This window comes from Rutilus rutilus (genome assembly GCF_951802725.1).
Source record: "Rutilus rutilus genome assembly, chromosome: 15".
NCBI classification, from domain to species: Eukaryota; Metazoa; Chordata; class Actinopteri; order Cypriniformes; family Leuciscidae; genus Rutilus; species Rutilus rutilus.
This window is the reverse complement of record NC_140220.1, coordinates 12,284,187-12,297,658: the sequence shown is the minus strand read 5'-3', so window position 1 is coordinate 12,297,658 and position 13,472 is coordinate 12,284,187. Positions and strand designations below refer to the sequence as shown.

General features: G+C 36.1%; 1 protein-coding gene across 2 annotated transcripts in view; it reads right to left on the bottom strand.

The window, feature by feature from the left end:
- The window catches only part of cnstb (consortin, connexin sorting protein b), an 18,461-nt gene extending 5,735 nt beyond the window's left edge, over nt 1-12,726 (bottom strand). Inside the window, exons 1-5 of one of the 2 annotated variants that reach the window (XM_084432462.1) lie at nt 12,528-12,726; nt 8,986-9,219; nt 7,432-7,526; nt 1,135-1,165; nt 303-389 (exon numbers count right to left, since the gene is read on the bottom strand). In XM_084432462.1, coding sequence (XP_084288588.1) covers nt 303-389; nt 1,135-1,165; nt 7,432-7,526; nt 8,986-9,219; nt 12,528-12,567 — 487 coding nt within the window. In that variant the 5' untranslated portion in view covers nt 12,568-12,726. The remainder of the gene's footprint in view (nt 1-302; nt 390-1,134; nt 1,166-7,431; nt 7,527-8,985; nt 9,220-12,527) is intronic. The other variant, XM_084432461.1, reaches the window with a different exon arrangement.
- Between the last annotated feature and the right edge of the window lie 746 nt (nt 12,727-13,472).

The window sequence follows — 13,472 nt, the reverse complement described above, 5'->3', positions numbered from 1 at the left end:
TCACTTTCCACAGTAAGACCTTGTTGACAGTAAATCAGATAAGATGTGAGAGTCTGACCTCTGTACTGCAGTGAAATTGGTGAAGTAAAAGAGTCACATGTGGTCTGGGCAATGAAGAACGGTTGGGAAATGAGCAATTTCCTGAGATCAAACCATACCACTGCGGTTTACTTGTAAAAGATGAAACTAGCAATTCAACTTACAACAGTATTGTCCTATTTATCTCCCCTGGTTAAAGTTATTATTATTTTAGGAAATACATTTTTGATGTACCATTATCCATAATCATCTGGCATTCTTACCCCATATCTTTTGTATGGAGGCCAGATTAGACAGTAGTCTTTCATGGTACAGCTTCTCCAGATGAAGAAACTCCACTGCCCACTGATCTGAGATAGTCAATGCTTAAAGAAAGCAATGTTTAAAAGTGTTTATATAGAGAGAGTACCATTCAAAAGTTTGAGGTAATGGTTTTTTTTTTTTTTAAATTATAAAAAAAATTCAGGAAGCATGCCGTAAACACCATAAATACATCTAAAACATTGTAAAAAAAATAATAATAAAAATCGATTTCAAATAAATGCTGTTCATCAAAGAATCCTGGAAAAGTATGATGGTTTCCACATAAATATTAAGCAGCACTTTTTAACATTAAGCACCAAATCATCATATTAGAATGATGTCTGAAGGATCATGTGACACTGAAGACTGGAGTAATGATGCTGAAAATTCTGATTGGCCATCACAGGAAAAAAAATTGCATTTTAAAATATATTAAATAGAAAACAATTATTTTAAATTGTAATATTTCACAGTATTTTTTTTTTATCTTTCAAAAATATTTACAATTTTTACAGAAGATAAAACAGTTATTTATATGTATATATATATATATTATATATATAAATTATCTTTTTAAAATTAAATATCTATCAACATCCTTCCTTTTCCCAACACCCTAAATGTTAGCATGGAAAGACACACCCCAGTGAGCTTCCCCTTGGTTTCGCTTGCTCTGGTCACTAAGACAACAGTATCAACAGGGACCATTTAGTGACAGTAAAGGAAAGGAAAAGAGGAAACAGACAGAGATCAGGAGAATAACAGTGGTGGATTTAATATGCAAAAGGATACAGTCCTCTTCAAGGAAGTAGCCCTCCGCTATCTGTTATGGACGAAAAATATCAGCAAGTAAAATATTACATCTCCTTACCAATTCCTGGATCATCACAAAGACAGTTTCATCAAGCGTTCAGTAAAAAGACTCTCAGCTGTGGTCGATCAAAGCCGCATTTCCTGTTAAACCTGAATCTTGAGCACATTTAAAAGGACAATCAACAGAATGAAGCGCATGCGAACATACTGATGGGTCTGACCGTGAGCGGAGAATGTTTGAGAAAAGAACTGCCCTATCTAATGCATTCTCTTACATGGATCGTCTATATTTAGTGTAATGCAGGAAAATGAATTGTTTTTCCTGTACTCTTGATTTTATCTAACTACAACAATCTCATTGGGAGGCAATTTGCACCCCTCTATTCATAACTCTACAGGGAGATTAAAAAAAACAACTCGCAGAGCACATTTCAGCAGTTTGTCTTGTTGACAGATCTGATTATAAATGTGCATGGTGTTTTAGTCAAAGCTTTTTTACACGCAGGATGCCTGGAAATGCTGACAAAATATGGAAAAACAAGAATAGACTATTTTTGTACTACTTATTTAACATTTTGGTTGAAATTAAAGAGTTAGTTTAAAACCGAAAGCACTTATAAGGATAGAGTTCATTAGCGCCCGCCCACTTTTTCAGCAGCGTTGGTTCCGGAAGTACTTTTTCCAATCATTTCTCCCATAGGGATTCTTTAAAAAGTCTTTGTTAAAGCTTTATAAGCCATGAACCAAGCCAAAAGAGCAACGAGGTGAATCACAACATTACAAACTTTGATTTGAAGCAAAAAAGTATTTAAAAAAAACTAAAAAACAACGGTTTAAACCTGTGAACTTAAAGGAGACATATCATGCTTTTAAATTGTTCCTTTTTACATATAAATCATACATTTGTAGTGTATATAAAGCGGAACTGCAATGCTTGGGTCTGAATTCCTCATTATTATAGCTCCACAGGCCTCTTTTCTACCCCTTTTCTGATGTGCGTCTGAGAGCAACTCGTTTTGGTGCGGTCTCTTTAAATACAATTGAGACACTTCATACCCCGCCCCTTCTCCAGGTTGCAGAGGTTCAACTCCACCCCGTTCGGCCATTTTTGTAGTTTGATAGCAGAGATACGATTATCTAGCGGCACAGAAACTTTTTATTCACACGTTATTAACAAAATGTCAACAACGGAAGACTTGTCCAGCCAGGCTGAGCCAGCCTTACATGTTCGAGCCAGAGTCGGAGCGGGAGCGAGATGAAAATGAAGACGACGAACCTGTAGAACAACGTCTTCATATGGATGTATCGCACTGGTGTGTACTGTATTTACACATGAAACTTTGGTCTTCCGACCTTTTACCACCGTGTCGATTTATTTTGATTAATATGTGCGAGGGAGAGAGAGCAAGACAGCGTCTAGTTTGGAGACGGTGATGTCTTGTTTACACTTTCGCCTGGCTCTGAAGAGAGAGAGAGTGAGCGCGCGCGCGACCGGGTCTCTCTTTCTGCTCGTTCTTTCAGTTAAACATGCGCCCTTGTCACAAGCGCGGCAGTTTATCTACATTAGACGGTGTAATGAAGCGTGTGGGTTACTACATCCAACAACCGAACATTTTAACTTACCCTCTCGTAACTTCTGCATCCTTTAGCTTGGACTACAAAATTGCAGCGAGAAATAAAAATGGCGGATTGCTCGAAGTGTTGGGCCGGAAGTCAATGTCCTTATTTGGCAGTTCCGTTGCAAATACTGTGACGTAATAGTTCAAAAAACGTCATAGATAACAGAAAAATCGGAACAGGTTGAAAAATATGACCAAAACAGAATATAAAGATATCAACGAAGCACCTGAAGAGAATAATTTCATATTTTCTGTACTTCTAAACACTCCAAATATACAACAAAATGCATTTAAGGGCTAAAAAAGTGCATTTGGCATGATATGTCCCCTTTAAAGGGTGGTTCAGAATTTTGGACATCGGACCTCATTTACAAGTTAGCCTGTGTGTTATTTATCAGTGGAGACTGATAAATAAAAAAATTCAAAAATGTTCACCCAGTCCTTCCAGTTGCATAGTTCGCCGGTGCTAGGCTAGCGCGAGTCAACGGTATCTGTTAGCCTGCCATTAAAAACAGTTTTACCCACTCCACAGTACACCAAAAGCAAATCAATTATAACGCCAGACTATCGATGTAAATGTCTGTTGAGAGAATAATGTTAGAAATCAAACTACTCTTGCATCTCAATGATCGCATTACATTTACAGGAACTAGTTTCTCAGCAGCGGCGGAATTTTACTTTGCTCCGGTTAGTACTGCGCCGAAAATTAAACACAGAACAGAAGCGCACTACAGTCGGGACGTCTAGCTAGCTATATGTAGCTATCCATTTTCTGCACTGGCACCACCGGTCTCCCGATGTTCTGTCCCGGTTCTCTACGGCATCTCCAGCTGCTGTTGTCTCTACAGACAGACATTCTTTCTATTTCTGCCCTTTTAGCATCCATCTCGATTAGTTATTCGTCTGTGTATTCCGGCTCATACATGTAAGTTACGGTTCGTTGAATAACACACATTCCTCGCCTGCATCGTCTCCAAAGTCCAAAACATTGCCATGGCTTTCAAACGTGGCCATAGTCCTATGTCTTGTTGATTTCTTCGTGAAATATCCTCTGCTTCTGCTGTAGTGATGAGTGTCAGCGGCAGGTAAATACACTTGCGTGATTGTCATGTGGACCGGCTCTCTCGGTTGCCTAGGTAATTTAATATCACTTCGCCGCTGTTGTAGACTGTGCTAATAAATACAGGGAACAAAGTATAACTATTGCAATGCGATGAAAGGGTAGTTTGACTTTTAACATTATTCTCTCAACAGACATTTACATCGGTAGTCTGGCGTTATAATTGATTTGCTTTTGGTGTACTGTGGAGTGGGTAAAACCATTTTTAATGGCAGGCTAGCAGATACCGTTGACTTGCGCTAGCCTAGCACCGGCGAACTATGCAACTGGAAGGACTGGGTGAAATTTTTTGAAAACTGTCTCCACTGATAAATAACACACAGGCTAACTTGTAAATGAGGTCCGATGTCCAAAATTCTGAACCACCCCTTTAACAGCTTTAGTAATAGAGTGAACTACTATCCCATGAAGCATTATCTTGTTTCGTATGGAAGCTTATGGGTAGCAATATTCAATTTGAAATGTAATATGCAAAATGACAATGCAATATGTAAAATGGCAATGCATTTCTGTATTTCAATTTTAATTTTCCCATACATTTGTGCAATGTTTGGTGCAAAATGAAAATGAAAATTCAATTATAAAATTTACATTTGCCATTTCATACACTAGTTTTAATATGTACATTGAATCCATAATTTAACGCTTTATAAGTTGCAAAATTAAAAATTAAAATGTATTACAGAAATGATTAGATATGTGTTTAACATGTTCAAGCAAAAACTGTGGCAAAATTGTAATTGAAATGTTATTTTTTCTTAATTGCATTTACACTCACAGTTAAGACACTTGCGATTGCATTTCCATTAAGTGTCACGCAATGAATGTAGCAAAATTCAATGTGCAATTTGAAAATGCATTCTGAGCCGATCACGTGCCCGTCCCGCCCTGTCAATCACTGCGTGAAGTTGGCCCCGCCCCCAACCCAGTGCAAAACGTCTGCAAAATAGGCCACATTCACCCAGAATAGAGTAGACTCATATGTTTGTTTGCGCGCGATAAACGTTTATTGTGTGCTGCTTCGGTTTCTTAAATAAATAATATAATAATAAATAATATGTATTGGTCATTCTGAGGTCACTCAGTCCCCCTACCTGCTCCACATTCACCCAGAATAGTCTCGTTTGTTTGTGCCGGTTAAAGTTTCGTGTGCTGCTTCGTTGTTTAAAATATTAGACACTGAATTATAGACGATGACGTCACCAGCCCTCGACCTTCTCCACATTCACCCAAAAAAGGCTAGGTCGATGAATTTGACTCGTCAGATTCCGTGTAGGCTACATATGTATTAATATACCTTATCAATATGCTTTATAAAATGGAAAGGGACTCGCATGTCTGCCTCATATTTTATGATTATACAGCTGAATAAACAGAGATGGTCACACATCACATTCGTCACTTTATTGAACATTAGGGCCGCGGGAAGTGGGGGTGCTGCAGCACCCCCTGTTTTCACAGAATTGTAAATGCAACGCATATGTTTGTTCATTAAAATTTATTAATTTTTAGCATTTAGTCATTTATTTGTAATAAACACTTTAAGTGGGCTATTTAAAAATTGTTATTTATATGTTAAATTATCTTTTTAAACCATAAGCGCAGAGTGTTATGTAATATTGTGTGTGTGTGTGTGTGTGTGTGTGTGTGTCTGAGTGTGTGTGTGTGTGTGTGTGTGTGTGTGTGTGTGTGTGTGTGTGTGTGTGTGTGTGTGTGTGTGTGTGTGTGTGTGTGTGAGTGTGTGTGTGTAGAAAGAATTTGTCCGCAGTTGCTCAAAAAAAAAAAAAAAAAAAAACCCAGTCAAAAACCCCACTGTCGGCTAGACAGATGAAGTTGACGACTCGCGATCTTCGCAGCGCCAGAGAGAAATGCACATTTCATACGAATTATGACCAATGCAATTTGACTGATATGCGACTCCGGAGCGACTTATAAAATAGGCTACGGTAAGTTATTTATTCTTTTTTTGCAAATGTCCCATAAAGTCCCATCCTTTAAGGATTAATTTATGTCCCGTTGACCGGTCCACTGCATTACGAATAAAAGCAGAATCAATAAAGTCAAAAATGTGATGTGCAGTCAGGTGGTTTGAGTGTGTGCGCGTTTTTTGAAGAGTTTTATAGTCTTGAATTTAACGCTCGTATCAGTTCTGCCGCCGCCCTGTTTCCTTCCAACACCTCAAAATACGCACCATAGCGTATGTTTACCTGGTGATTGACAGGGCGGGACGGGCACGTGATCGGCTCAGAATGCATTTTCAAATTGCACATTGAATTTTGCTACATTCATTGCGTGACACTTAATGGAAATGCAATCGCAAGTGTCTTAACTGTGAGTGTAAATGCAATTAAGAAAAAATAACATTTCAATTACAATTTTGCCACAGTTTTTGCTTGAACATGTTAAACATATCTAATCATTTCTGTAATACATTTTAATTTTAATTTTGCAACTTATAAAGCATTAAAAAATGTATTCAATGTACATATTAAAACTAGTGTATGAAATGGCAAATGTAAATTTTATAATTGAATTTTCATTTTCATTTTGCACCAAACGTTGCACAAATGTATGGGAAAATTAAAATTGAAATACAGAAATGCATTGCCATTTTACATATTGCATTGTCATTTTGCATATTACATTTCAAATTGAATATTGCTACCCATAAGCTTCCATAGTTTCGACTCAGATTGGTGGAATTTTCTGTACAGCATCATGGGTAATGTAGTTTTCACCACAAATTCTGCTGTTAAAGGGATACTCCACTTTAAAATGAAAATTCTGTCATCATATACTCACCCTCATGTTGTTTCAATCCTTTATGAATTTCTTTCTTCTGCTGAACAGAAAGGAAGACAGACAGTTTCTGGTCTCATTGACTTCCATAGTATATTTTTTTCCTACTATGGAAGTCAATGAGACCAGAAACTGTCTGGTTCCTGACATTCTTCTAAATATCTTCCTTTCTGTTCAGCAGAAGAAAGAAATTCATACAGGTTTGAAACAACATGAGGGTGAGTATATGATGACAGAATTTTCATTTTAAAGTGGAGTATCCCTTTAAACAGGATTATTTTAAAACCAAGTTTCAACAGAAGCAAATATGATCGTACTCGTAGCTCACAGTAAGGCTGTCTTTACAGGTTTATATGTTACCGTTAAAAATCTATTTCCCTATGGAGAAAATGAATGGAGCTATATATACTTTCAGAACAAGACTGTTGCACTCTAAAAAGATTACTGCTTTTTTGTCATTAAAATATCCTTAAGTAAACAACAAAAGTTATCAAAACTCTTAGAATAAAAGGTTCAGTGGGGTTCTATATATAACTCTAGGGTTCTTGAATTTTAAAGGACTTCTTTTTTTTTTTTTTTTACAAGTTTACGAGCTGTTTAATTAATACATTTAGTTAAAATAAAAATGCATTGAAACTAAATGGCCCTAAATGGCCCTTTAAGGTCTTTCATGCCATTTTGTGTTTTGGCAACGGCCTTTTTGTGGGCGTAACCCTTTCAAACTCCCAGTGCACTCACCTGATGTAAGGAATGAGGGAGGAGCATGTGATCATTCTCTTCAACAAGGGACTGCAGTGAAGCCAGAAGAGAAGGACTAGGTCCAGGGAGAGTACCTGAACAGAGATCACATCAGGAAAAAACATTAGGAACTCTGATGCAAATGCATAGTTATGAATTTAGCAAACTGTTAAATCCAGTGATTTGAGTGCATTATGGTTACTTAGGTTTATGGTAAATTAAACTACTTAATACCTGCTAATAGTTAAAGGAAAGATTGTTTTTGGAATGTGTTCATGTGGTTAGCAGTTGGTCTAAATTTAATCTTAAAGAAGCAGTTCAGCCAAAATGATAAATTTGTCATTATTCTCATGTCATTCCTAACCAGTAAACTGACTCTTTTTTTTTCCTGGAACAAGAAAATAATTTAAAAGGATCCTCACACAGCTCTTTTACATACAACACATAGTGATTCCTCTCAATCCTCATAAAAAGCACCATATAACATGTGTTCTATATGCTAGATAAAAAAAAAAAAAAAGTTTTTTAAAATGCTCAGCAAGGCTGCATTTAATTGCACAAAAATACAGTAATATTGTGAAATTTAAAATAGCTGTTTTCTATTTTAATATATATTTAAAATGTAATTTATTACTGAATTTTCAGCATCATTACTACAGTCTTTGGTGTCACATGATCCTTCAGAAATCATTCTAATATGCTGATTTGCTCCATAAGAAATGTTACTTTTTATTATGAAATTTTTAAAACAATTGTCCAGCTTATTATTTTTGTGGAGAACGTGATCATTTTTTTCAGGATTTGATGAACGAAGTTCAAAAGCACAGCAATGTAACAATGTAAAAGTGTCCTTAGTACTTTTGTTTAGTTTTGTTTACAGTGCTGGTCTTTTGAACTTGAATCATTTGAATAATTATTGAATAACTTGAATAATTTCGATTACAACTGTATATATATAGTTGTAATCAAAATTATTCAACCCCCATTGCAAATTGAGAAAACATCTGTTTTGCAGATTTATGCTGTTGTGAGGGATTCTATTCAGAGGGAATTTTAATTTTCAGTTGAATTTGGGGAAACCACTTGAAACATTTGTTTTGTTGAGCTATTTCAATTACTTTTGTTTGATTTGTTCATTGTAAACAACAGAAAGTCTGTAAATTTTGCCATAAAATCTGAGTCATTGAGTCTCTGCAATGGGGGTTGAATAATTTCAATTACAACTGTATATATATATATAAATGTACCGACCTCAAACTTTTGAACAGTAGTGTATGCCACTTCTATGACACTTTCATAATGCTTCTGAATTGTTTTAAAAGCTTGAAAGCCAAGGTCCCCTTTCATTATGATATTATATTATTAAATAAAGATATTATATTATTAAATAAATAAATACTATATTCTTAAATATTTCTTCCTTTTGTGTTCCAAGGAAAAATGGAAGTAATTCCATTTCACATTTTTGATAGAATTATTTATAAATTTTAAGTAATATTTCTTTCATCAAGACAAGAATTACAGCACCAGAATACAGCGATATAAAATGCTTACCATGATCTAAAGAGCAACTATGGCTCTTGTTGTTTGTTGGAGACCTCTCTTCTGGGTTCATAATCTCTGAGTGGAGTTTAACAGCTTCCACGTCCATAACCTCTGCCTCGTGCAGCTTGTTCTGATTCTCATCAGAGGCTGTTAGGTAAGACGTAATGATGTCCTCTGCGGTCTGGGTTATTGTGCTCGTCTCTTTCCATCGTACAGACTTCCTTGTATTGGATTCTCTCATAACTGTAAGGTGATCACAAAGAAAATAGACCATAATGAAAATGAATCTATATCTTAATAAGAATTCAAGAGAAAGCATTAAACGTACAGTATGTAATTTTTCGCCGCTAGGGGTCGCTAACCTCTTTACAATAACAAAGGCGTAGTTTGATGCACAACATTTGCTAAGAATTATGGATCTTGTTGTCAACGTCAAGCCGACCGATCTAATAATGTTTATGGATGACTGAATACATCGATGTTTTTATCATGACTGTGATATGAAGCAGGTCGGGATTGCTAAGAGACAGCTATCAGCTCCACACGCGACGCGAGTCCCACGGATATAAAAGGAATATGGACATTTCATTCAACCGAACTACATGCAAGTGCAGAATTACAACAGGTCAGTTTATTAGACAAATTAAACTTGTGAGGTAACGCAGCGCTGTTTCACTTGGTCTAACATTACACTAGCACACTAAACTGCATTTGAATGTGTTGAAATGTATGTGTTTAGTTTGTCTGTATGAGACTTGCAGTAAGCTAGATCAACATTAGAATAACATACAGATCATATTCTAACATTTTATCATTATTGAACTATATAACATTGATTAGTTTTATGTAAATGTGCTCACCTGTTTAATAAAGTACATGTAGGAGCGGTCGAAGTCTCGGACGTGGACCTCTCGTTTATATACTGTCTATGGGAGCTCTCGGCATCTCGAAAACACCGCGCTGATATTGATTCTCGTTTTAGTTCTCCTTTTTTTATCCAAAGTCTGCTTGCCATGGTCCATAATGTTTGAACGAAACAACAACAGCGTGCAAATAGACATTGTGAACTACACAGTTGTCCACGTCTGTCGCTTTGGTTACTATCAAAGGGCTCTGGTTCATAGCTCTGGTTGATATGGCAGTACGACCGGAAACCAGGGACAACGCGGATATGACGCCATTGACGGCGACAACACGGAAATAAAGAAACGGGACGCGTCTTCGAATTAAATTACAAATTTCTCCTGGTTTGAAAGTTGTTGGAAACAGTCGGGATAATGTAAGTACACAACAAAAAAAATATATAACATAGATATAGTGATTTTTGCTATTTTTAAAGCAAAAAAGTTACATATTGTGCCTTTAAGGACTAAATATATCCACCAATTGGGGACAGGGTGGTTTTTCAAGTTCCTCACCCTGCTCTGTTCCTTATGCTGCTGGTCATATCTGCCATCAGTGACAATGCATCAGTGATCGTAAATTGAAAAGAATTCAAAGAGGAAACACAAGTAGGACATGTTTGGTGTTGCTGAAAAACTTTTCAGGCAGATCTTGGGCCTTACTTGAGGAAAGACTTGTGAAGCTGTGAAACAAGAGTGTCCTAAAACGATCCAACACTCACTTGATTTACTCCCGAAGCTGACAGCAAGCTCAAACTGACAGGTGTGTTCAAAAACAAGAACCGGTTATAGCAGCGCTGCATAATTCATGGGATAGGGATGCTTGTCTTTCACTCTGTCTAGGCATTTTGAGGGACGAGCAGTGAAACCAGAGACAGAGAGATGGAAAATGGGTGGAGTGTGGATGAGTGTCCTCATAGTAAATTACTTGTCACTGTCAGAGTGGTAACAGAACAGGGCGAATGATGAGGTGGAAAAGGCTGACAGAAAAGTTGAGATGTTTCTTGACATAACATGACCACAACTGGCCAGATCGATGTCAAGATGAACCCTAATAAAAGCTGAACAGTGTGAACATATAACCAAACAACAGGGTGGGCAAATAATGAGACATGCTGAGATTGACACTGTACCTGATGCGGCAAAAGTGCAACAGTTTTGTTTGCAGAAATTGTCCTGAGATAAATTTCATTGACATAAGTTCGTTTAATACTGTTGAAAAGTTTGGGGTTGGTACATTTTTAACAGTAAAAAATACAGTAAAAACATTAATATAGTGAAATATTACTACAATAACTGTAGTAGGACAGTTAACTATTACAGTAGTATGTAACTGTTTACTCTATTGTAGCTATTTATTATATTTGACTATATTTTAAAATTTTATTTTATTCATGTGATGGCAAAGCTGAATTTTCAGCATAATTACTCCAGTCAAGTGTAACATGATTTTTCAGAAATCATTCTAATATGCTGATTTGGTTCTCAAGAAACATTTCTTCTTATTATCAACAGTAAAAAAAAATCTTGAGTTTTTTTTGGAAACCAAGATCATTTTTTAAAGGATTCTCTGATGAATAAAAAGTTCAAAAGAACTGCATTTATAAAAAAAAAAAAAAAAAAAAAGTGTACTGTCATTTTGCATACTTTCTGATTAAAAGTTTATGTAAATACATTATCTTTCTGACCTCAAACTTTTAAACAGTAGTGTATATTGCAATATGAGTAATTTGCAGCAATAATAACTTAAAGAATCTTAAATCGTAACATAAAAAATTGCTGTAGTATAACCATGTTTATTTGTTTTTTTATATGGAAACACAATATTTCAGTTTTGCCTACTGTTTCTTCCAAGTTAACTTGAAGTACCATGTAAAAATGGTAATTTTAATCATTTAATACCATGGTATATATCAAAAATGCCATATAACATTCTGATTGTGTACCATGGGACCACCACGGTTTTGTTTAGGTGCTGTTATCTAACTGACTAATTCATTTTTATTTATTAATTTAGGCTATTTATTTATTTTTGAGTGACATCCAGTCACATCAAGGTTGGGTTTAACAATGACTTTTAGAGTACACTAAAGTTAAACCATGAATTACCATAATTCAACAGGCAAAGTGATTGTATAGTAGCCTGCAAATATAGATGTCAGGACATGCTTATGTTTAACAACAGACAGGTGTTCACATGCGTGCCCTGAGGCCTATATTAAAGAAAAGCACATACTAAAACTGACTCATTTTAAAAGAAAAGAAAAGAAAAGAAAACTGTTCTCTGCCCCCTCTGGTTAACTTTGAAGATTGCATTGTATTAAACTTCTAATGAATCTTCACCATTTTAATTAATGAGTGTGCTAAATTAATAAATGTAAATATAAACGGCTTAGGCGAAACCCAACATCACAACGTGGACTGGTAAAATACATTTATATTTACGTTACTGCTCTTGTAATATATTTCTACTGATCTAGTTTTGCATACATAGATAACCTACCCTGCACACAAATGAAAAATGGTTTAAAGGGCGCGTGCTTTAGTGTCCCGTAACCATTTCACAGCGTCTTGTCTTTTCTCGCTATTTTATTTTCATCAGAACCATTTCAAAAAGAAAAACAGACACACGACTCATGTCGTACTTACGTTTAGTCTCTGTAGCTAATGATGTTACAATAGTCCGCATCTGTCAACGCGTGCACGCGCAGCGTTCATATCTGTTCCCAGAGCTGCTCAAGCAGCGACCCCAGACCCCTCTCTATGAAATACAGACCGATCTCAAATCAGTTTCGATGCCCTGCCTGTCTCTCTCTGCATCTGTGCAGTTGTTTACAATCCAAACAGGGGCGTTTCTTTTCAAGGTTTGGATCTTGCTGGACGACAGTGGACGTTAGTGCCACCCATCGGTTCACATGTGGCACTGACATTGAAGGTGTTTGGAGACATAAAATTAGCTGCTGTTCATTTTAAAACTGCATTCATTCAAGGCGATACAATTGTCTATTTGCCCACATAATTGCAAATATGACAAATTAGCCCTTAAAGCAATTAAATAGTTAGTCGTGACTCCGGTCAGGTGACATTAGAGAAAAACGTAGTTTTATTTTTATATTCAAAACTACTTTACAGGCCTACTTGCATTGTGCGTTTTTACTCACTGCCCAAAACTGAACAATATCCAACAATGTTGAAACCAGTAAGCTGAATAAACTCTTCATATATTTATGTTACGATCAAATTATTCATCATCAACAAGAAAAATGCTGGTATAAAGAAAAAGCCTGCTTGAGTTCAGTTTCAGTAATCCATCAGCATCATATCCAAGAATATTTCAAATATTTTCAGAAGTCATTCCTTAAAATATAAATAAACTATGAGAGCAAACATGAAATGGACATTAGAATATGTAGGAATTGGAGCAGAAAGTAAACACAACCCTTGAAATGTGCAGTCATTATGGTGGTTTGCTGTGGTCTGTAGGCCTAATGTCTCTGACTTCATATTAGGGTAGGTTTTATCATATTGTACCATATCTGAGTGAACTCTTAAGGGGCTGCACTTCATCTCAGCCAGTAATGGGCCTATGTGTTG